At 46.1% G+C, this 25,165-nt stretch overlaps 1 protein-coding gene across 4 annotated transcripts in view; it reads right to left on the reverse strand.

Moving 5' to 3' along the window:
• LOC119457165 (rho-related BTB domain-containing protein 2) overlaps positions 1–25,165 on the reverse strand; it is a 275,684-nt gene that overhangs the window by 194,503 nt on the left and 56,016 nt on the right. For all 4 annotated transcript variants that reach the window (XM_049665101.1, XM_049665103.1, XM_049665100.1 and 1 more), the window contains exon 2: positions 23,486–23,544. In XM_049665101.1, the coding sequence (XP_049521058.1) occupies positions 23,486–23,526 (41 nt within the window). In that variant the 5' untranslated portion in view covers positions 23,527–23,544. The remainder of the gene's footprint in view (positions 1–23,485; positions 23,545–25,165) is intronic.

The raw sequence follows: 25,165 nt of genomic DNA on the forward strand, positions 1-25,165 counted from the left end.
GGGGCAGTGATAAACAGACACCTAGCCAGCTTGATTTAATCACGTATATGCTATGCATGCTTTTCATTCTAGCATTTTTGTATACATCTCCTTAATATTTTTTTTTTCTTCTTCCTCTAAACTTCTCTATCTACCTTGTACTGCTACCTATGACTGTAAGAGATCCGGTCGTATCAAATCTCTTCCTTGGTTTTTTTCCCCACCAATACTCTAAACGTCTCTCGCTTATCTCGACTGCTGATCGCTTGATGCTTCCACCCACTTTAAATCCAAGCGCTTCCGGAAAGTGCACGTTACCTACGGGTCTCATTGGGTGAATACTTTCGCGTTCCATTAGGATGTGCTGAGTGGTCTCCGGATTTTTGCTGCAGCAGCCACATGGCTGATCTTGTTGGGAATATACTGTCTCTCCGTTTCTCTCACTTTCTTTCTGATGACTGTTGGTTGACTATTTACACTTTCAATTACCCTGTACTTGGTCGACACCTCTTCCTCCATTCTGTGTCCACGCTTTTCAGGTACCGACACTTGGTTGTGCACTTCAGCCCCTCATTTATTTCGATCCATGTTCCCGAGTCTTTCTTCAAAACTAATTTTGCTCTGCGCTTCTCTGACTCCAGTCCACATGATGAGAAGCGCCACCCTCGCGCTTGCCCCAGTGTGGCAGCGTGAAAATGGCAATGAACGCAGCGCAACAAAGGCTCGTCCTAGCTAGCCTCCCCCTCGTGACGTCAAGTGCGAGACGCACCGCCGGCTGCACTCTCCCGCTTTTGTACAGCCGTATCGCAAGACTAGAGACGCAAAAGAAGAAGAAATCATGGTGCGTATTTTAAAAAGCGGTTGGTGCACTATCCGTGTAAGAACAGGCGCCGACCAATCCTGATAGCAGACATATTATTAGAGAAGGCGGAGCCAATGACAAGCAGCCCTTACGAAAAACGTGCATTCGGTCCTCAGGAACACAGGCCACACAAGCCGTCTGAGAATGCCAGCGCACGTGGAGCATGCAATACGCGACTTGACAGCAAGCATGCAAATATTAAGACGATGCGACATGAAGTAGGGGAGCGGAACTGAGCTAAAATCCGTGACAGTCGAGTTTTCAGGGCGCACAGTTCTTTTTACGGTTGCGGTTGCGCTGGACAGACAAACCGACATGGATGCAGCTGTTCCAAGACGAGATGCAGCAACAGGCGTCAACGGGCGCCGGCCAAGAAGAACGTTCGCGAAAGACGTGCACGCACAGCGCGCGTCTTGTGTTCACTTTCGAGACGGCGATTCTCGCGTCGTGACGCGAATGAAGCCCGCGGGAGCGTGTTGCGGCAGCATCGATTTCGGATGCGCGCTTATTACCATACGGCAGGTTTTTCTCGTGCGAAGAAATGCGCCTTCCGCAGACGAGCGTCAGCGAGCGCGTTGTTTTGCGCTACATTTGCACGATGGCGCCGACATGTGTAGACCGACTTGTTGGCCACGCTTCACCAGTGCGAACTTGTTGCGACAGCCAACAGCACCGCCAGAACTAAAAGCAAACCTCAAACTAGGAAAACACGAAGACGTGCCGCGTGACTAGTCGCGTGGCACTTTTTCGTGTTTCGCGGGCTGTCTTTCAGGCTTAAAAACTTCTATATAGAACTTTTAAGTACCATGTATTGAGCCAAAGAAAGCTGGATCGGGAATTTTTCAGGATGGTCTACAACATTCTCACTTATAATTTTGCATTAATATAATATTTAATCAAGTTGATTAATTAATAACAACTATGTAATTATGCAAAAAAAGAGACAAAGGCCGAACTCCGGCCGTAACGTCTATAGTAAACCATGTCTTCTTTTTCGACGTGACAGCTAGTCATCATCATATACAGTATATTGAGGTCGATCCTAAGGTGAATGTTTTGCATATATATACATTGCTTTTTCCCACTGAATGTTGTCAATTTGATGTTTAGTGTCTTACTTTTATCAGCGCATGTATTGTCTGTCTCAATGACATGGGATGAATAGCACGGGAAAGGGGCCGAATAGAAAAAAATAATGTTGGGGTTTTACGTGCCAAAACCCGGCAGAGATTATGAGGCACGCCGTATATAGTGGTGGGCTCCGGACTCATTTGGACCACGTGGGGTTCTTTAACGTGCACCTAATACGGGTGTTATTGCATTTCGCCCCCATCGAAATGCAGCGGCCGGGGTTTGATCCCGCGCCCTCGGGCTTAGTAGCGCTACGCCGAAGCTGCAACCACGGCGGGTGGGGGGCCTAATACAAAGCCATTTTATCAGGCTCCTAGACAAATGAAATGCTCACTGTATATTGTCGGTGCCTGAGTGAATAACTTGAAGTCGTTGTGCAGAGCTGAATAGCACTTCCAGCGATACATGCGCACACACATCTGTGCACAAGGATCCTCATTCTGCACCTGCAGGCGTCATCGCGCGGAGAGGGGGGGTCACGATGCTGGGAAATTCGTGGCAGGGACTGTATACCACGCCACCGAAATGAGGTCGTCGACGCGGCCAGCGCACACGCGGACAGCAGTGCCGACAACCACTTTTTCCAGAAGACACTATACGCAGAGGCCGCAAAAACACTACCTGACCGTACGCGGCCTTCATCTTGACCCACGTTTGACCTTACGCACTAACTTCTGGTTCACATACTTAACTACACGATTTAAAACAGCATGAACGTTAATATAAAAACCAGGCTTTCGAAATGAATGATTTCCACCGTTAAATAATTGAAAAGGCAACATTTTCTAATAAACGAAGCTTCTTGCAACTTAGGTAACATGTAAGTTTATCAAGCAATGTTTTATAGCTACAACGCGCATTTCAGAAGCTATGTTGGGTTTTGCTTTCACCAGCAAGGAAGCAAGATCAAGAAAAGCTGGAATATGTTTCTGTGATATTGTTATGACCTTGGCTTCCTTCAGCAATTGGCTGCCAGCATCGGAGGAAGCTCATTTATAATTCTCAAAAGCTCTTACGTAAATACACGAGAACGGAGAAATCGTATTGCACAGCATTCCCAGCACAGAAATAGATGAAGCTTGTTGCATTAAAAAATCTACCGACTGCAGATTTTTTTATAAAAGCCATCAAGTTCTTCCTTTTTTTTTTTTTTTACAAGAATTGTTGGACACTGCAGAAGTAAGAAAACAGTATCGTCAGGCTTAGGACTCTGCAATTCAGTGTCACTATTCTGTAAACTGCGCCTACCTGAAGTGGACAAAATTGGTGTGCTATGCTCAGCTCCTTATTATATCGCTAATTTGTGACTGGGACTTTTGCAAAACCCCCGTGAACATTACAAAAATATCACGTAAGCTGACAATTCTTGCATTACACTTATCCGCTTTAGATGCTTCAGGCAGATACAGTTTACAGATCTGCACTTGTTTTTAGTGGATAGTTATGCATTTGTAAACTATGCTGCAATTTTCTAACTTACCGATTCTCGGCAATTTTGGCAAGAACTATGAAACCATAAGCCAACATTCTGCTTTCTACAGTTAGCAGAACTTACCTTTCTTAAGTGCAACCAAGTTCATTCCAGTCGGTACAGCGGTTGTCCAAGGAGAGAATTTCTCAGTTTTACATGTGTTTGGAAGAGAAATGGCCTCGGAGCTAAAGCTTCCTTTTAACGCGTGTATGTATATGCAGCACTTGCAGACTTCGCCCAGAGGTAAGCGTCTTCCAATAGCCGTAAAACAATAGTGTCACTCATGGTTGGACAAAGCTGTGCACGAGAATATTCCCCTATTTTTCTGCCAAAATTCCTGAGCCGGTCAATCAAAAACACGTAAATATACCTACTATATATTGGCTAAAGGTCGTATTGTAAGTCTCAGCGTGTATTATATTATTCGGCAGATGTTGTACGTTTTAAGAAGTTTCCCAGGGTTTACTTTCGATGCCATTGCAAAATGTAAGGCTAGGGCAAAAAACGCCACTTTCCGTCGAAAGATTGCCGCACGGTCATATACGGCCCTGCCAAGCAGCGCGATAATGGCGAACAAAACACGTGTATAGAGTAATTTATTTACGGTTGGAGACAGTGGCGGAGAGCACCGGCTGTGGTCGATCCGCAGGAGAGTTGCGCTAAAGCGAGCAGCGGTGACGGCCTTTTCCGCAGAGGCGACGTGTACGACATCTCGCAGGTCGATGGCGCGTACCCACGCGAAAGCTGTCAACGCAAACGCATGCTTGGCCGAGACTGGGCTTTTCTTTCAGCTTAACGATTTTCGGAGAGCTGCTTTCCCACCACTTACGGGACCAGCGCGAGCAAGGTCAGAAATGCACATTGAGGTCAAAAATATACTTCGACGAGGCGAAATACCCTTGAGGTATAGTTAAGAAACGTCTTGTTCGAATTGTGTAAGCGTAAGGCATACTTTGAATACCACGACTACTACTACTTTGTCAATGAACGGAAGCTTGGTACGCGCAGCTCCAGGAGGCAGTGTCGAGATTTACCTTTTCCCCAATAAAATTATTCAAGGGAGTATTGATGTACCTGACCTACTATGCGGCATTGACTTACACGTTACAGCGAGACTGACAAGACATTTTGAGCCCTTTGCTCACCGCAAACAAATGAAAGGGACGCCTTTGCAGCGAATGCAAATATTGTGCAATACCCTGTCCTTCGCTTACATTGATTTCTTTTCGGGCTTAGCGTAGTTTTTAAGGTGTCTCAGAGATCACCGAAATGCTTAACACTTACCGGTAGGCAAATATATATATATATAGTCACTCTGTCTGGATTTTGTTTATTGACTTGTTGTTACCATATTTGCTGTGCACTATATATGTATATGTAACCCTAGTGGTTTTTTTGCCATATAATAGAGATGTATGTATGTATGTATGTATGTATGTATGTATGTATGTATGTATGTATGTATGTATGTATGTATGTATGTATGTATGTATGTATGTATGTATGTATGTATGTATGTATGTATGTATGTATGTATGTGTTTTTTATGGGGTTTTACATGCTAAAACCACGATATGATTATGAGGCACGCCGTAGTGGGGGACTCCGGAAATTTGGACCTCCTGGGGTTCTTGAACGTGCACCTAAATCTAAGTACACGGGTGTTTTCGCATTTCGCCCCCCTCGAGATGCACGCACGCGTGCGTGCGCGCGCGCGTGCGTGTGTGTGCGTGTGCGTGTAAAGCTGTCCGATTTATTTGAGGTGCTCACAACGATTTCTTTAGTACTGAGCTGACAGCAAAACAATTTGTACTCGTGCTCAGCAGCCCAACACCATAGCCACTGAGCAACCACGGCGGGTCGCGCGCGCGCGTGTGCGCGCGTGTGCGTGTGTGTGCGCGTGTGTGCGCGTGTAACGCTGTCCGATTTATTTGAGGTGCTCACAACGATTTCTTTAGTACTGAGCTGACAGCAAAACAATTTGTACTGCGACGCCTCTTCTAACTATAGTTGAGAGTGCGCGCTTGTAAAAGGTCAAATGTTCTTTCCTGACCCAGGCCTGCATTTCACCAAACGTGCTTTTCAAGGAAAACAAGCTTTAGATCAAGGAACTGGATGGTTATGAAGTTAATTTTAGCCTTTGAGAAGAATCTCTAAAGACATTAAGGATCCCTTCTACTACATTAACAAAGCTTATTTCTTGAAATTATTTGACAATAACCAAATAATCGTCTATGAACCTCAACACTTTAATGGCAGGTGTTTCTGAAAGGCCCGTCTGAATTATCTTGTTCACGCAGGATAAAAAAAGAAATGTCGGATAAAATGGACGCAGTACAGCAACCAATGAACATGACGTATTCCTGTGTGTAAAATTGACCAATGAAACAACCGCCGTGGTGACGTAGCGGCTTTGGTGCTGCGCTGCTAAGCCCAAGGGTGCGGGATCAAATCCTGGCCCCGGCGGCCGTATTTCGACGGCGGCCGTATTTCGATGGGGCGAAATTCAAAATCACCCGTGTACCATGAATTGGGTGCATGCTAAAGAACCCCGGGCGGTCAGAAATTATTCCGGACTCCCCCCCACTACGGCGTGCCTCATAAACATACCATGGTTCTAGCACGTAAAACCTCAGAATTTTAACCATCGAAACAGATAAAGCGGTCACTTGAAGATAAAATTCTAAAAAGATTAAAAACTTGTGCGAGTTTATCAATACGGTAGAATTTCTAAATCATACTTCACCACATTGATCAAACTTCTGTCGCAGTGCACTGAACCGACTCTGGTGAGGCGCAGAATAGTACAGGTCCTGTACACGTCATTCAAAAAGCTGCCAAATTCACTCCCCCCTCCATGTTTAAGCCGTTACACAACTTGGTGGTTTGCGCAGGGGAAATAAAAGCTTAAGCCACAGGGTTACCGTTTTGCCGCTACATCACCCCACAATGTGCAACGTGCGCAGCGCGGCACACCTAGCGCGTGCACAGATGAAACCTCGCCGGAGCGATACTAGGGGTAGCGGCGTAGCGTGATAACGCCTGTTCCGAAACACTCTAAAGAGGTTAGCGCAGCCAGCGAGACGGCTTAGACCTGGACAGTGCTGGAATTGACCCGTTACTGATTTCGTGTTCGCGACGCCACAGTGCGTGTGTTTTGTCATTACCATATTTTTTTTACTCTTTAATTCACAGCATTCTTCTCAAGTTTCATCAGAATGGAGGCTCAGAGGTGAATGAACTAAAAAAAATTTTTTTTTCTGCCGCCCAACTGCTGGAAAAAAAAAAAAAATAACGTTAGCTTCCGTACTCGTAAAATGATGCAATCCAGTACTCGAGGCGTCGGTTTTGTTTGGGCGGATGCCAGGTGCGTGGCACACGCAGAGAGCCAGAAGAGTTACTTTTGTAGCCGTCTCTCTCTCTCTCTCTCTCTCTACGTTCAATGTCCACGAGGGTGTGGGAAGACGACGCAGAGAGAGCCTTAACCTAAAGCTTAATCATACTTTTTAACACTTTAACACGGCATCGGGTCGCGCGAAGGCGTCGCCACGTCCTTGAGTGCCCCAATTCCAGGTCGCGTTTACGTGGGACGGTAAAGGCGCGGCCAGCTATAAAACGCAGAATACGGAACAGCGTGTTGGCTTCCAGCTGCCTATACACAAGAACCGTTCGCAGCGTAGCACGCGCCCTTGAGCTGAGATGGCCTTCATGAAGATTTGTCTCCGCATTTTTTTTTTTTTTTTTTTTGCAGTTTGAAGTTTATTTGTAGCGCAAGAGCAAAGAAAGCATACATATTAGGTAGTACATTAGGAGGTCCCAAAGTAGAACTGTCTGGGGGACCTCCTGTTTTACAATGCATACGATATAATCACATAAACAGCAGCAGGATGCATCCAACAGGCGATAACAACTTTACACAAATCAAAGTGTTATATAAAAACAAAATAACAGGAAAATAGTATAAAAATAAATATCATAAAAATGTTATTTCATTATGATAAGCTAACAAAGGCATAAAAACAGATTATGAAGATAGTTTAACTTGTGAATTTAAAGCAATAGAACACGAACGTATTTATTTAAAATCAATATGAACAATAAGAGTGAAGAAAGTCATACGTAGTAGAAATTCCCACACAAATACTAGAAAACACACGTACGCAGAAAAGACGAAAAGGAAAATAGGCAAGAAAAAAAAGAAAAGAAAAAAATCACAGAGAAAGCAGCTCTTCTAACAATTTTATTTTTATTTTTTGAGGGAGTCACAGCACCTTTTGAATCAGGCTGGTGGCCGGTAAAAACTACCCCGCAAGAATTATTTTCCTGTATACCGTCAGAGAGCGTTGCAACAGTGCTTGAAATCGACAGGTCTCTGCGACAATTTATAGACTTGGTGTGCGCCTTCAAGCGTGAGCGCGTGACTAGTGCTCTCCCTCCCTTCCCTTCTGTGTCTCATTTAGTCCCTATCTCCCCTCTCGCCAGTGCAGGGTAGCAAACCGGACGCGCGTCTGGCTAACCTCCCTAAATTTCCTTGCTTCTCTCTGTCTCTCCAACTTCAGACCCTCGACGGCGTGCACACGAGCGCACTGGAGTTCTTGTGTTACAATTATGTGTACAAAAACGCTTGTGTCATGCATTGTTGCTACTAACGTACGGCCACATTCTGACTCCCAACTTTCGCGGTCTGATTGGCCGATGTAGCGGAAGCGGTAGGGTCAATGCCCGTATGAGAAAAAGCGCATGACATGCGCGCTCTTATAGGTACCTAAAAGGCAACCCTCTCTATGTCCAACCACCCTTTTAACGACTGCTGCTAAGTTGATGTCACGCACATAAAGCCGCGAAACTCTACAAAACCGAATAACAGATCAGAACGGAATCAGTTTTACAAGTGACTTGCAAGCAAAGGAGAACAACTTTTCCATGCCTATTTCTGTTGCGGAAGGTGGAATGAAGCGTCCGACACCGCAGTCCGCTAACCGATGTCGGAGGCCACGAAACACGCCGGCTGACAGACAGTGCAGCGACGCTTCTCGTCGCAATCGAACCGGCTCATCCGCTTCCGCTGACTCAGCCAATCAGGCCGTTTCTTCTCGGAAATAGTCTCAACGGGGATTAGAATACGGCCCCTAATACTTTGGTTCTCTGATCGCATTGGTACGGTCCTCAATCCTAACAGGTATACACAAAAGTAAGTTTGCAAAATTGGTTTCCGAGTGTTTATGATGTCCTGCCTATCTAAGGTACACATTCTTTTTAAACTATAGTCACGGGTAAGATTTTTTAGAAGCTTTAAGCAAGGCGTTACAAATTGACGATAAAAGATGCGAAAGAAATGTAGAGCATGAAAGGTGCCCTATCTGCACAAAAGAGCATTGAATTGAATTCTGGTGTTTTACGCGCCAAAACTACGATTTGATTATGAGGCATGTCGTAGTGGGGGACTCCCGATTAATTCTGACTACAAGGGGATCTTTAACGTGCCGCAATGCACGGGACACAGGTGTTCTCTTGCATTTCGTCCCCCTCGAAGGGGATTTGAAACCGCGACCTCGTACTTAGCAGCGTAACGCCATAGTCGCTAAGTCACCACGGCGGGTCACAAAAGAGCTGTCTTTACAAGTAGACAGAAGGGAGGATACCTGGTGTGTGTGAAAACTTAACTCTGTAGCATCTTCTTCCAATAGAGCCATTCTTCTTCAGGGTTGGTGAGAGTCGCAGGGCATCCCGCGAGCATGTGTCTGATCCCAATGATGCCATTGCACGCATGACAATCTTTCTTGGTGTCCCTTTCTGGATACATTTTATCAAGGTTCCTGTTTGTAATAAGTCACAGTGAAACAGCCTGAGCCCTGCTCAGCTTTGAATGTGGCAATGGAAATTGCGTCCTAGATAGTAGTGTTTAGTAATCTCGTTATAGGTTAATAAATGATCTCTAAATTCCCCGGCCTGGTGGTGGACAGCTCGGTCGTGACTGTCACGGCTAGCAAGTCCTCGTGTCAGGTAATGGGTAACCTCATTTAGGTTAACCCGGGTCACGTACACTTCTCCCACATGCGCAGTAAACCTTTGGATTTCAGTTCTCATAGTCATATTGTTTTCAATAAGTTTAGCTGCAACCCCGGCCACGTAACCTATATCGAAACCCTTTATAGCAGCTTTGGAATTGCTATAAATGAAAATCCATTTATTGTTCCCGATGGCTAGAGCAATTGCCACTTGCTCCGCCACCATGAACTCCTTCGTAAAGACAGTGATGACATCTTGTACCTTCCCTTGAATGTTTGCTACTACGGCAGTATATGCTTCTTTATCTTACACCCAGGCAGCATCTACGAAAGCCGCCTGTTGATTCTGCTGTTCTATCTCCCGCAAGAGTGCTTTAGCTCTTGCCTTTCTCCTTTTGATATTGTGCTCTGGATGCATGTTTCTAGGGAAGGGGGTGGTTCTCATCATATCCCTAATGTCAGCTCGTAACTCCACTTCATCCTCCATTGGGCGCCTTGACCTATTTAGCTCTGCCCCTATTGGCTGTAGTATATTCCTGCCGGCTCGTGTTTTTGTCAATCTTTCCTGTCGCGCTAGCTGCTGAGCCTCCGCAATTTCCTCTATTGTGTTGTACACCCCCACACTCATCAATCTTTCGGTTGTAGTGTTAATCGGTATCCCTAGAGTAGCTTTAACGAGCGTCCTAATCATCGTGTTAAGTTAAGTTCTACCTGCGTCCATTTGAATAATCCAGCCACATAAATGAAATGACAGAGAGCAAAAGCATGAACTAGCCTTAAAGCACTGTATTCCCCCAGGCCTCTGTGTCTATTGGTAATTCCACTTAGTAGCCTAATTACTTCATCGGTTTTATTTGAGATATGCTGTATTGTTCTATAGTTCGCATTATTCGCTTCTATGTGGAATCCAAGAACTTTGATTCCTTCGACTAGCCTGATTGTAGTTCCTTTGTGAGTGTGCAAGTTCACTCTGGGCTCGTCTGTCGGGATGTAACCTCTTGGTTTTCGACCTCTTCTACGACGTTTCAAAACCAAAAGTTTCGATTTGACTGCCGAGCATTTCAGCCCCATATCTTTCAGTGTATTCCCTTCATATAATTTGGACCCATTGCTACGGCTGCAACTGCCATCTAGCCTTTCCCGCGGCGAAACAACCTTGCTGTGCCGCTTGTGGCTGGGAGTGGCGTTCACGAACGCTTACTCACATCGTATGGGAATGGCCGAGAGCCCGATGTGCGACTCCTGTATGTGCGAGGAAACCATCGAGCACCTATTGTGCACCTGTCTTCGCTACGACGGACAACGCCTCTCTCAGGACAACTTTAAACCGACTGGACTCGAGACCGCCCTCTGAGTCAAAGACACTCGGACCGTGGCTACACCCGTCACTGGCACAAAAAGCGATGCGTGCATTAGGACATTATTTGAAGTGCACCGGTTTAAGAGACCGCTTATAGTGCCCCTGTACATCGCCCTACGTGTACTCGGTACTCACTCTCTCCCTATTTTCCTCTTTCTATTCCCCCTTTCCCTTACTCCTAGTGCAGGGTAGCAAAGCGGACGCTCTTCTGGTTGACCTCCCTGCCTTCCCTCTCCTTACTCTCTCTCTCTACGATATATATACTTTCCTGTAATCTGGTCTCCGCGTCTGTCCTACGTTACCTTTGGCACTCCATATGGTTATATCCATCAGCATATATCACGCAATGCATATCCTGAATTTTCTCCAAATTGCTTGCAACCCCAGACATTGCTAAATTATATAGCATGGGCGAGAGAACTGACCCCTTGCGGGGTGCCCCTATTTTCCAAGTTCCTTGCCTCTGACTTAAGCTCTCCCAACATGAGGTGTGCAGACCTATTTCCGAGAAAGTCTTTAACCATGTTAAAAAATCTCTCGCCTAGCCCCATCTCAGAGAGAACGTTAAGTATGGCCTTATGATATATGCGGTCAAATGCTTTCTCCACGTCCAATCCCAAGAGCGCTCTAGTGTGCGCTGGGCTGGCCTGTACGAGCTGATGCTTGATCAGGAGCATAGCGTCCTGAGTCGACAGCCCAGGGCGATCGGCTTAGCGTCCTGAGTCGACAGCCCAGGGCGATCGAAAGCCGATTAAGTTGTACGGTAGGATGTCGTTTTGTTGAACGTATTTCGTGAGTCGATTGAGAATAACGTGTTCCATAGCCTTACCTAGGCATGATGTTAGCGAAATAGGACGGATGTTGTCTAGAGTGAGCAGTTTACCTGGTTTTGGTATGAGGATACTGTTGGTCACCCTCCATTCCTCCGGATATACCCCCCCCCCCTTTTTTTTTTTTTTTCAGAGTTCCAGAGCCGAGCAAACAGTGATTCCCATAGCCTCCCAAGAGCAGCCTATATGGTGACATAACGCACGTATGGACAAACCAATAAGCTCGATTAATCCCTGAAAACCGGGAATACAACACGCTTCCTATGCGCGCGCAGCATGACCACATATCCACCCCCATAACTGGCTCTCTTTCGAACCCTCCTGAGCCCGAAGATGTCGCCGATGAATTGCTCCTGTATTTTATTACTTCCCCGGCCTCCCCTCAGACGCAGAGCGCTGCTTTTCTTTACTGCTTCATCTTGCTATCGTAAACGCACATTAACACGAAGTAGGACCGCATAAACGAACACCATACACAGCTTGTACGACATCACGAGGACTTGCAATGGGCTCTTAAGTTTTCAGATGTAAGTGGGGGCTGCGATTGGTCATTGCCACGCCACCGTGTCGTTGTGACGTCGACCCCTAAAATGAGTGGAGGACGCCGGAGCGCCGGCTAATGAGGAAACTCTCACGTAATAATAAAAAAAGTGAATACAGGAATTGATGCGAATGTTTTAAATGAATTTTTTTCATCTTATTTCCAATATACCCTTAGTAATATGACAAGCAGCGTAATATGTACCATCTGCTGTGAACTTGCCCAGGTACACGACATATCCGGGAGCTCTTACTCAGGGCTGAGGTCTGGCCTCCGCAGACACCTGCATGCTGACTTCAACATGCGGACTCAAGATGGCTATCATTAGAAAGCCTTACTGGACTTTATGCACGATGCGGTGCTAAACTCATTATATATATGCCTTAAGGCAGAGCACCTCGAAATAACAATTTTAAAAATGTAGAGGCCAGCGCGTAGTTAAATGGTATGCCACAAAGATATGCTTTCATCGGCTGACGACATGCCGCTAACCTTAATTATAGCTATTTCACAGCTACAAAAACATTCGCTTTTATAGACGTTCTGTCGTCGTCATATTAGAGGGTGTAGAGTCACATGTACACAATTAAGTTGTTCTAAATCCTAAAGCAAGACTAATTATCGTACAACAAAATGGCTCACATTCTACTCCAGCCTTCAGGAGACGAGACATAAAACAAACTTAACGAAGCAGAGCGATTCAAGCCAGACCAAGAAGCTCTGGGTCTAACAAACATCCCTATGAGAGAATGAACTTTAATGAAAAAGATGGCTCAGTGGCCTAAGCAGGGGTAAATGGCGGGGTTCACAAGGAAAAAAATATTTAAAAAATATTTTTTTTAAAACTACACATCCCTATGAGAATGTCCCAGAGAGGAGGCTCCCAAAGATAGAATATCGGGAATGGCTACACATCCAGCACCATGAAATTGGCTTTCAAAATATGTTTTCTTAATGATGAAAAATGGCGGCATGACAAGAAGTGTTCTATAGTATCCTAGTCACCACAATATGATCACAAGGAGGAGGGCGTCATACCAGATCGATGCAGATAACAGTTTAATGTAGCTATTAGACATCGGAATTTGGTAAACAGGACTTGGAACATTTCTAGTACGGCAAAAGTTTCTGCTCCAAGGAAATAGGAGGTGTCAGTAATCGGTGAAATTTGTTAATGATAGGTTCCAAAGTCTTGAACCTAGGTTCTGGGTGAATAAGTAGGACTTTCTTTCTTTTCGATTCTATCATGCCAGAACAAGTTATTCACCGCGCGGTAAGGGGTTAGTTAGTATATTATTTATTCTTAATATTTGGTTCAATTTAATTTATAATTGGTTGAACTATCCACAACTGAAACTTCACTCCAGCAAATCAAAAACGCAACTATACGGGTTTTGCGTTAAGCATCCCCCGCTTGAATCAGCATATAAAAGCACCATACAATCAGCGTATACAGCTTATATGATACGTTATTCTCCTTTTTTTTTTTTTTGTGTGTGTGTGTGTGCTCTTCTCCCGCCCCCCCCCCTCCTCCTCTTTTTTTTTTGTAGCATCTCTTTATTATTTCTTTTATTCCCCTTACACCCTTTCTCCAGCACAGGCTAGCCAGCCGGTTTGAGAACTGGCTAAGCTCCCCGTGTTTCCGTCTATTGCTCCTTCCTTCATGCCTTGGGAATTACAGTGTTACGATGCTGAGTAATGTTATGGTGCTGTGTATGAGCGTGTACAGTTTTGCAATGCTTTAGAATACGTTTGAAATGTTCACAATCCCTGCGCGCATTTGTTGCTGAAACAGTCTCTCCTTCGTACGACGTTTTCTCGTGTTGCACCACGATCCTCCCATGAACATCGCCTATACTGGCTGCGCCATAAAAAAGAATATATATATATATATATATATATATATATATATATATTTTCCCGCGCTATCGGGTCGAACAAATGCGTCGTCAGAAGGCCTTTGTTGCTCTACTGCGATTATTTATCACTTCGCCGACTACCATATACGTCAGTGGCGTAGCCAAGGGGGGGGGGGGGGGTTCAAACCCCCCCCCCCCTACTTACCCGCCCTTTGTTTTCGTCGCTTCGCGCTGACATAATTCATGAAACCGGTGCTACTATCACAATTTCATTCCTGGGCGCTTCCGTTTGGTTGGTAATTTATAGCGAATCATGTCTGCATATGGAAAAAACTGTCACGGTGTTTGTCAAGGCTTTGACACTCTGTGAAGTTTTGGGCGAGAATGTGGCGGCCGCATTCTGAAGCAACAAATGTGCAACAAATGAAGCAACAAATGCGGCAGCCGCATTTTAGATGATGGCGAAAACGCTCGAGGCCCGTTTACTTAGATTTAGGTGCACGTTAAAGACCCCAGGTGGTCGAAATCTCCGGTATACATTTCCGCCGCTTCCCTTCAGGTGCTGGTTAGGCCGCGCTCGCGCAGGATCTTAGGCTACGTTTACCCTTGGTCTCGAAGCTGTAGGAAGCGGCAAAATCTTGCAAAAATCCGCCCGCCTAGGCGGCAAAACAGGCAGAAAAACAGGCTGCGAGCCAAATCAGTCTCGGGCCGATTTTTTCGCCATGGCGAAGCGGACACGCGGCGGAAAGTCGTTCTGCTTCACTGCAAGCTACACTAGCATGTAAACAACTGGTCGTAAAATTGAACATGGCACCAGAAGTGTAGGCTGTAATGCTGATCGACGCGATCAAGAACCAGCCCTTGCTCTACGACAAGAGTGGCACTAAAACGTACTGTCAGCAATACTCGCGATAGTATTCAATGTCGCGCGACCGGAGGTGCGGCAACGAAGCCTTGGCGTGAGCCAACTTCTCGCGCTTTTGCAAAGCCAGGCGTACCCACCACCGCCGTTTCCGAGGTTTCCGCGTCTTCCGTTTATTCGTTGTCCATTTCTAGAAAACAAGTAGGTAGAAGTATAAGAGCCATTTCTTCTTCCACTTCCACGGCAGACAATAGTTAGGCAGATTCCTCATTGGCGCTCCATAATTCTCCTCGCACGTGTACGGTATGTTGCAGAAGTCTCGGGGTGCTTTTCTCGTCGCGACGATAGATTGGGAGCGTAGGTCTCACGTAGGACGCGCAGGCTTTGGCGAGCCCCAACACAAGGGCCAGCTCGGGTTTCAGCTGTGGTGTTCCCGTTGCCCCTTTGGTGTCCTGGAGGCGCCGACAATACCAAATGATGAAATGTTATTACAACTTGTAAATAAAAGCTATTAAAGAAATATTCTCACGCCTAGGCACCAACCTGTGACTCAGCGCTACCGCGCCCGTGTGCGGAGAATTACGGAACGCCAACGAGGAATTTACCGAAGGTCGCAGATGACACGCGAAGTTGCGTAAAATGATCACTTTTGATGACGGTACGTGGGTCAAAGAATGAACATACCGCTAGACATAATGCGATAATGAGCGCCACCACGCCGACAAACGTACGCAGACGAGATGAATCTGGACGAAAACGGCAGCGGCGGCCGCGGCGGTAGCAAAACAAATGTGAACTTGGACAGGCGCGGAAAAAATTTTCCGGCCGCTTTGGCCTTTCCGCCCGCTTGCCGCTTCCCAAGTGTGAACGTAGGCTTAGTCTGTGCGAGAAACGTCTCTTGTTTGCGATTGCGCCCCTACGTAAGGCTGGTAATTACTGTTGTGTTGTTGAATCACAAACCAGCAATTACGGAAGGCTGGTAGTTGCGGTTTCAGTTGTGGAATCCCAAACCAGCAATGTACACACGTAGGGGTTGATGACAGCAGCTAGTGAAATTCCACCGACTCGCAATAGAATGCACAAAACAGACAGCCGACAAGCATGAGTTACTGCTGTGCGCAGTACAGCGTAAGTAAACTCTTGTTGCAGGCGCTGACAGTTCTCGTCGGAGTTCACGCATCCTGAGAAATTGATTATGTGCACTATGTACTGAACAATACCGGAGTTCATTCCTGCATCACTAGTGCACCAATCAGTCGAGATTCTGTGAGGTACAAAGCCGCTTCCGGTTTGCACCGGCGTAAGTGAAGCAGAAATGAGTTGCACGCACTACTTAAAATGCGTACACATGCCATATCTATGCTGTGCGGTGAAATATTCTGCACAATTCTGAATCTGTTGACGTAAAGGCAAATGACGGCTGCACGCTCGCACACAGCGGAAGTCACAGCGGCCCATATGCACTTGCCGCAGGAAATGCAACCCTCTCGTATGAGGGAGCAGGGCGACGAAAGCTTCGGAAAAAAAAAAAAAAAGCCTTACGCGTTTTTGCGCGTATTTAAGTTTTCTAGCGCAAAGACGCAGCGAATAAGCTATTGCTATGGGAGTAGGTATAGCCTGGTCACACGTGCATTTTCACGCGTATAGCCGTCCTTGACTTGTGAAACGCACTTCGCCCCGACGAGGACGACGCCATCTACGCTTAACGGAAATTAACAATTAATGATGTCTTCTCCGATCGCACGGGTCGTCTCAATGATGCGTTTTCGAAGACTGGTCCATTCAGTGGCGCGATGAGAGACCGTTGCTCCAAACGGCCACTGTACCTGTCGTACTTACTGTATTTACTGAGCTTACTTTACTTTTTACTTAATTTCTTCACAAGCACACGCGAGGAGGGGGGGGGGGGGGGTCCCATGTCTTTGATATACATGTAGAGTGTGTGCTTAAACTACCGACATTTATCACGTGACCTAGGGAAAGCAGAAGCTTGCCGTCGTATAGCATGCGCGTCGTATAGCGACAATTACTGTGGCAGTTACCGCCGGTAACCGTAATAGCCACCCTAACCGTGATCACCTATAGCAACATGGCAGCACCCATACAGCGCCGACCACCCGCTTCGATCCGAATTAGCGCTTGTTACTGGCTCTCCGCCCTGTCAGCAGGAAACAAGTGGCAAAATCCGTCTTCGCTAAGTCTCTTCTCAAGCTGAGGTCAAAGCATTAGGTATGTTTTGTCGTAATTATTGAGATCGGCTGTTTGTTTTTACGCTGCTAGGACTCCAGACACGGCGCCGAGCCTTAAATCTGGTTTGATTTCCAGTTAGCAGATGGCACCACAGCATTAGCACTGGTGATGCATTGAGCACTGGTGATGCACCGGTGATGCATAAAGGCCTAATTGTTCACTGCATAATTTTCTACTCCGCTCTAGCATGGTACTGGATGACGGTAGCTAGCAAACGCCAAGTATAGACGCCGAGCAGACGCTGTTCCTCAGGTGAACATTTATGAGGGCGTTCGTCCTTATTACTTGCTAAGGAGGCTGCGAGGTAACTGCAGAGAAAGCGTGCAGGTAAAGCGAAGCCCTGCTGTCGCATGCATGTAAACGCAGCTTATGGTTACGGCGTCGAAACGTTGTTTGCGTCAATCCATCAACCATGGAGCATGTAACAGGATGGCAAGCACACGCTGAGCAGACGACGCGGCGCGGATGAGCACATCTCGAGGGGCATTCGGCCTTCCTATTGGCTAAGAATTCGTGTAGCTTCCACAGTGCTGACAACAGCTTGTGAGATGGAGTATATAGAACAGGTCTTGCTCGACTGCGCGAGAGCACGCGCCCTTTACCTCGACGCGTTTGTATCCGGCCGCCGCCAACCACAAAAACGGGCGAAAGAGGCAAATAAAGTTATTAGCTTTAAATGTATCCGACTTTAATTACCTGTTCACGCGTATTAAGCTATTGAACCTGAAGAGTACGTGCATTTTTATAAGCTATGTTCGCGCCCTTTACAGTTTATTCAATAAGCCCACTAGTCCGCAGCTACAGGCCCACTAGTCCGCAGCTACAGGCACAGTAGTCATCGCATCTGGTATTATAGGTGTACCACCTGTCGGAAGTTCCGAGTACCGCTGTTCGTGAGATTGATATTACGTGGTGTAGGCGAGCACGTACTCGTCGCATTTCTTTATGCACCTAGAACTACCCGCTCAAGAAATCGTCTTATGCACAGCTAGCCTCTTAAGTACAGCTAACGCCGTAACAAGCTCTATCCGGGCGTATCCGAAGAAAAAACGCCACCACATTCTGCGTGGGTACGCAGGAGGCCCAAGTGAACCGCGCCTGCCGAGCTTGATGACTGGTCACGTGAACGGAGCGAGTGTTTGTCAACAGAGGCGCCCCCCCGGGGCATTCACTCACGTGAGCGGCGGGCGCCTGTTTACCTCCATCGTTCACGGCGGCAACGACGCACGACCAACGACGGCGTGTTACATCATCCGTCGAGCGCGACGCCTCTCGCCCACCCGACAGCCCTGGCACGACTTCAAGGCCCGCGAGGCCGTCTAGCGCGGGCTCTGTCCTCGCTCCTTCGTCGTGTACGACAGCTGCCTGCTGGGGCCGCCGACACGTTGAACTCGCCGATGAAGCTACGTCCCCAGCCGCCGGGTGGGCAGCGCTTCCAGCAGGCAACGCTAATGCCTCCATTAAGGCGGCGACTGGCTTTCGATCTGACGGTGCGGCAAATGACCGGCCCAAGTGGGCACCCCGCGACTTCTAGGAAACGTGCGATGGCGTACATCTACTCACAGGTGGCTACGGTGAAAGTGGCACGGCCAAAGTGGCGATAAAAAGTCGACATGGCTGCTGTCAAGAAAATCAAATGTGTTTGCGAGTGCGGGGAACACGAAGATCTAGGCTAGGCCCAATAGCTCGTCCGACCGCTCGATTTTTGCACGCTACTCGGGCTACAGAGACTATTGGGACAGCCTATCCGCGCTATGCACACGGTTTCAATCCATTTATTTGTACCCCTCCCTTTCTGCGCAACCAACCGGATCATCGGTTATAAACTCCTCGTCTTCTCTCTCTCTCAGCAAACATGCGTGTTACGGACGCGTTCGTAACAAGAACGGGTGAACGTGTCCAGCGTGCACGAAATACGAATATTTAAAGCAAGTCCGGAGTTTTTGCATGTGGGTCATCGCGCGCCTCCACCAGTGATGTTTTCTGTTATCTGAATTAGTAGAAGAGTCCATTAAAAACGGCGCAGAAACCACCGACGATGATTGTCATATAAGCGCATAGCCGAGCACTTTAGGAAGGCTATTCGCTTTATGAAAGGAATGACGAGGTTGAAGGCGTATTCGTAGCCGTGAGGACATTTGCGTCCAGTTTGTTGTTTCATTGCGTAATTCCGTAGAGAACAGAATCACTAACTTGTATATCCCTAGCGGAGCCCTCTCCTGCAGCCGCCACAAGGGCTGGCGGGAGAGGAGGAGGGCTGTCCTTCCAGAGCGCTCCACCACACGGCGACGAAACCTTCAGACGCCCCAAAGCTCTCCTGCGCGACAGCACGTGTCTAGAGGCCCGGCGTTCTAAAGGCATGCCTTCACCGGAGCCAAGTTCCATCTTCGCAGTGTCGCCCATTGCGCAGTCCCCCTTACACCCTCCCCCTCCACTTCTTTCTCCTGCCCAGGAGGTATTGCGAAATGCCAGACGGCGGGAACAGACATGAGGACAGACAGAAAGGGTTAAAAAAAAAAATGGCAGTTTCAGCTGTAGTTGAACTTGACATCTCTGTGATGCGAAAAATGAAATAATGTAACGGTTGTGAAGCGAACGGTTACGTAGAGATCACATGATGCAATGTTTATAGACCCTTTCATCGGGCGAGGAGGAAAGGGCGCGCGACGAGCCTTTCCTCCTCTCTGGCTTGTGCGAGCCGAGCCGGCGCGGCGCGGCCTGAATGTGTTGCCGGTCGCTCGCTGCGGAACGATTTGGAGGTGTTTTAGCTAGTTCTGAGTGCAATTTACGAGATGTCAATTCTTACGAGGTCGTCGAACAACCACCGTGTAGCTTTTAGGTGGAGCAGTAGCTACAGTATCTGGAAATTTATGTTGGATGTGCAAAAATGCGACGCGCATCATCAGCCGCGGTGTGTGCATGTGTTGTGAAGCATGTTGGGTGTATCGATTTTCACTCGACGAAGAGTTGTAAAACATTTGCATCAGCCATCGGCAACGTTCTCACGCATTTTAAGTCTAGTAGACTTCAAATAACAATGTCTACGTTAGCCTCCTGCAAGAGGCCGGAGGCTTTGCTCAACACAGCGAGCACTGCAGCTGGCAAACCAACATGAGACACACAAATGCTTCGTGCTTAGATAGGCATTGCCTTTTTGCCCTGTAAGGCACAAATGATAGCAGTGGGAAAGGTGAAAGAAAAGAAAAGATAGAGAAGCAATATTCTAAAATCAAAGATAGATCTAGTTCTAAATTAGCATCGCTGGAACTTAGCTGTTGACTTTCCTCCTAATACTAAATTAGAAGCTTATTTAGTAGGAGGGCGTGATAGATCTGCAGTATCAATTGCGGTATCAGATGGTAATATTCGTAAAGTAACACAAGAATTAAATAACCACGATTACGGGGCTATATTTTTTTGCTATTTCTTCTAAATATTCCATAAGCTGTTGCAGCTAAATCTTTTGCTTGTTCATCAGTTATATTTTTATTACTAAGGTCACGTAAATTTTTGTGCTTATTTAATATTAACTTATTTAAGTTATATGATATACCCATTAAAAATTCTTAAGAATAAATTAAATACAAAGGAGATCGCATAAAGAGAATCCAACAGCTATTTGTAAGGACACAATTTCCGTAAGACGGGTGAATGATAATGATAATGCAATATATGCAATTCATAATGATAATGCAATATTTATAGATCCCGTGACAACGGATGAAATACTAACTGTTATACTCAGCTTAAAAAATAGCAGATGCCGCGATATTGACGACATTCAGATAAAACCTGTAAAATATGTTGCAGATATTATAGCGCCAACTATCACACATATTTTTAACCTTTGTTTAGCTACATCGCTATTTCCAGAACAAATGCAGATTGCAAAAGTAACTGTTTTATTTAAAAAGGGAGACAGAAATGATTTCGGCAATTATAGACCTGTGTCCATACTACCTGTCTTCTCCAAAGCACTAGAGAAAATTTTGCACTCCAGATTTACTAAATTTATAGATAAATAAAATTTGCTAACACTATGTCAATTCGGATTCCGAAAAAACAAATCTACTGAACTGGCGCTTTTAGAACAAAAAGAGTATATTTTGTCACAATTTGAAAACAGAGCTTTTGTGATTGGAATGTTCGTCGACTTCCAAAAAGCGTTTGATCTTGTAAACCATGAATTACTTCTAGAGAAACTATGGTACTGTGGAATCCGAGGACAGGCTGCAAAACTAATAAAATCTTACTTGTCTAAAAGGAAACAAACGGTTGACATACATAATGCGTACTCAGACATAAAACCTGTTTATTCTGATGTCCCACAAGGGCCATTACTTTTTAACATTTACCTTAATGACATTGTAAACATTAACCCAAATGCCAGATTCATAATATATGCAGATGATACAAGCATTTTTTTCTCCGGAAATGACATTCACGAACTGATACAATCGTGCAACACGACGATGATCTCGCTGGAAAAATGGTCCCAATGTAATCATATGTGTGTAAATGAGAGAAAGACAAAAGCGGTAATCTTCAGGCCGAAAAATAAACCGGTTTCCCCGCACAATAGTATCATATTTAACTCCAAACAGATATAAATAGTTGATCATTTTAAATGTCTCGGTGCAGCATTTTCTTCAACTATGTCATGGACAGCACATGTGGACCAAGTTGTCAAACAATTAGCTAGAATAACTGGCGCAATTGGCTGCATCAGATACATTTTTCCTAAGCCAATTAAACTGCTTCTTTACAACTCATTATTTTATTCTCACATTAACTATTGCCAGCTGGTATGGGGCACTGCAACACCGTCCTGTCTACAGAAAATTTATATTTTGCCAAAAAAGTTCCTTCGCAATGTCTTTAATGCAAATTATGGAACAACCACCAAACGCTTTTTTCTTGAAACTGGTATAGTCAAAATCTTTGATTTGTATCAGTATCGGCTCAGCGTTCGTTTTAAAATAGAAATAAGAAATAATATAGGTCGCATTAGGCATCTAGCAAACTTACAAGAAAATAAAAAGAGTTACCCTTTCAGACACCCCGAAAACTGGTTGGTGCCAACATCACGCATCAATACGGGGAAAGAGCGACACACCCTTCCTTCCCTTCTCAACGCGTACGAATCTGCTAACATCAACTTGTTTACCCAACGAAATATACGTTCCATATGCAATTCATATGTAAAAGAATGCACTATTGAGTAATCTTCAAATACAGTTAAGTTTAACATAGGATGTTTTCTGTGTTCTATTTATATTGTGTATATTATTTTTTGTCATTCGTGCTGTTATTTCATGCATGTTATTTGACGATTGTCTTAAATATGTGTAATCACGCTTCTGACGAAGTAATTTGGTTTGTGCACCTATAAGTGCAGATAAGATTTTGTTTGGTCTTATGTTTTTGCTATATTGTTACTTTTTTTTTAACATGAAGCCGTCATGTCTGCGATGAGACTGCCTGTCGCTGCTGCTTTGTATTTCGGGGCTGCGGCCAAGTCAAGCTGTTTACGACAGCTTTTTCTGCAGCTCCTCTGTCTGTATTTTTTGAGGCAGAAATAAACTATTATTATTATTATTATTATTATTATTATTATTATTATTATTATTATTATTATTATTATTATTATTATTATTATTATATAAACTGGGAATGTTGCTATCAGACCCAAGCAGTGCACCAACTTGCAAGTTCCGACGGTTCCACGGTGTCAGTATGTACGCAGTACACGTGTACGCTGAAGTACAAATTCGCATTTGTTTTTTTCCCCAAATGCCGATTTTTGTTAACTGGAACAGCAGTCTCGCCAGCGCACTTTCAGTCCATATTTCTTGAAAGCGCTGCTAGACACAGAGTTTCTAGCAAATCGATACGCTTTGCGTATAGTGTGACTATAAAGAAATGTCGCTAAAGCTATTAATTTTAAAAGTTAATGAATTAGAATTACTAATGGTCGAATTAGCGATTACTGTACAAGTTCTAATAATATAATGTTGCCTCGAATCTCCTATTTTTAATAATCACAGGCACTCACCACTGAAACACCTGCTAGAGTGTACGTCTGCGTCGCTGACAGTTCCAGACCACTCACGTTGTCCTTTCGTAATGCGTCAGTTAAAAAGGGACGACAACAAGGGATAGGAGGGTCCCGAATTTCGTTAGTCACATTCAAATGAAGCCCACGGACCATGAAACGAAGCATAGTATAATTACCCCCCCCCCTCCCCCCTTCCCAAGGTGGAGAAGGTGCACAGTCCGACAGCGCCGCTGTGGGGCGCAGGCGAACGAGCAGGAAACAAATCGCGGCCTACCTGTCATCCTGGCGGCCGTTCCGGTGCGTCCTCCGCTCCATGAGGGAAGGGGGAGCGCACTGCGAGAAAATAACACAAGGACTGGACTAATCAGCGTTGGCATACGTGGCTCATCAGGCGCCGCTACTCACACACACACACAAACGGATAACGCCCGCGACGCCTTCCGGGGCGACAGGTCGTTGTTTGAACGGGCGTAGGTTTGTCTCGCGAACAACTGAGAGGAACGTGTAGCGCTGCGGCATGGAGTTTGAAAAAAATAATAGTATTAATTGGAAGGCCCACCGACTCTCCGTTTCTTCGATTGCACCGCGTTGAATGATGAGCTTGGTGGAAAAGAACTTTCGAAAACTTACTACGAAATTCTGATGCGGCGCAATGGGGCTAACTTAGCGCCAACCCAATGGCGCCCGTCACGCAACGGGGATATCACGTCTCTTCTGCCCGCCTGCACAGACGGCGATGCGGCCGCGACGCCGCATCGCCGTGAAGGTCATAGTTTGCCGATTGTACACTGGCCTATACGTGCTCCACCTAAACTACATGCTTGCTCATTTCCCAGTGAGGAGTCGCTATATCCATTGGTTAAATAACGGACAACAGTGCACGGATAACAACCATGTATTCGACGTGGGAAACGGCGGTTCCCTTCCATAACGCAAAGTTATCGCAGACGTTTGCTTATTTCGCATACGCAAAATAAGCACGCGGCCTGGGGATGCCCCACTCTGAAAAAAAAAAAAAAAAAAAAAGCGCCGCAAGGAACAAGTGCGGTTATCACAAGCGGACATCAGCACACAGCCGGCGTTTTCCTTTTGACGAAGCGTTACTCACTGTTACGCACATCATAGAAGCAAAGACTATTTTTTAGTCTCAGCTGCGCTTTACGTAAGTGTCCTATATTGCAGTTCTTTTTTAGAACTTTTTTTTTGTAGCCATAGTTGCACTACGCCAGGTTTTCGCCTCTTCGCCGTCGCCGCACTTTAAGCCGTGGCCGGACTGTGACGTCACACCACGGCCCTCGATTCTCCAGCAACTCGGCTCGTCGCGGTCGCCGCGCGGCCACCGCTCCTGCCGTTCGTAAAGTCCCTATATAGTAAAAGTACCGCCATCTACTCTTGTTTGTTTTTTTCTTTAATTTTTGCTTGCGAAAGCAAGTCGACGGTGGCGCCCCTCGAAAGTACTTGTTGAAGCTTTCAGGCCGGGCGCGCGCCGCGGCCGCCGCCGGCGACTGCGGCTGCGCAGAGTGACTTTCAACATGGCTCTGAGGCGGAAAAAAACAATATGATGATGATGATAAAAATGTATTTATTGTAGGATAGCTCGAAGGCCTATTATGTGGAATAGGAAGGGGAGAGGGAAGGAGAAATTAGAGCCGTCCTAGAAGCTGACAATATAAAGAAGTGAAAGCGTGCGCTATCATTGTCCAATCGGAGATACAGGAGAGAAGCGGCGTTGATCAAAGGATGGCGGTACTTTTCCTATATATACCCGCCGGGGTGGCTCAGTCAGCTAAGGCGTTGCGCTGCTGAGCCCGAGGTCGCGGGATCGAATCCCGGCCCCGGCGGCCGCATTTCGATGGAGGCGAAATGCAAAAACGCCCGTGTGCTTGCGTTGTAGTGCACGTTAAAGAACCCCAGGTGGTCGAAATTATTCCGGAGCCCTCCACTACGGCGTGCC

The sequence above is a fragment of the Dermacentor silvarum genome, chromosome 1 (genome assembly GCF_013339745.2).
Source record: "Dermacentor silvarum isolate Dsil-2018 chromosome 1, BIME_Dsil_1.4, whole genome shotgun sequence".
In the NCBI taxonomy this organism is placed as follows: Eukaryota; Metazoa; Arthropoda; class Arachnida; order Ixodida; family Ixodidae; genus Dermacentor; species Dermacentor silvarum.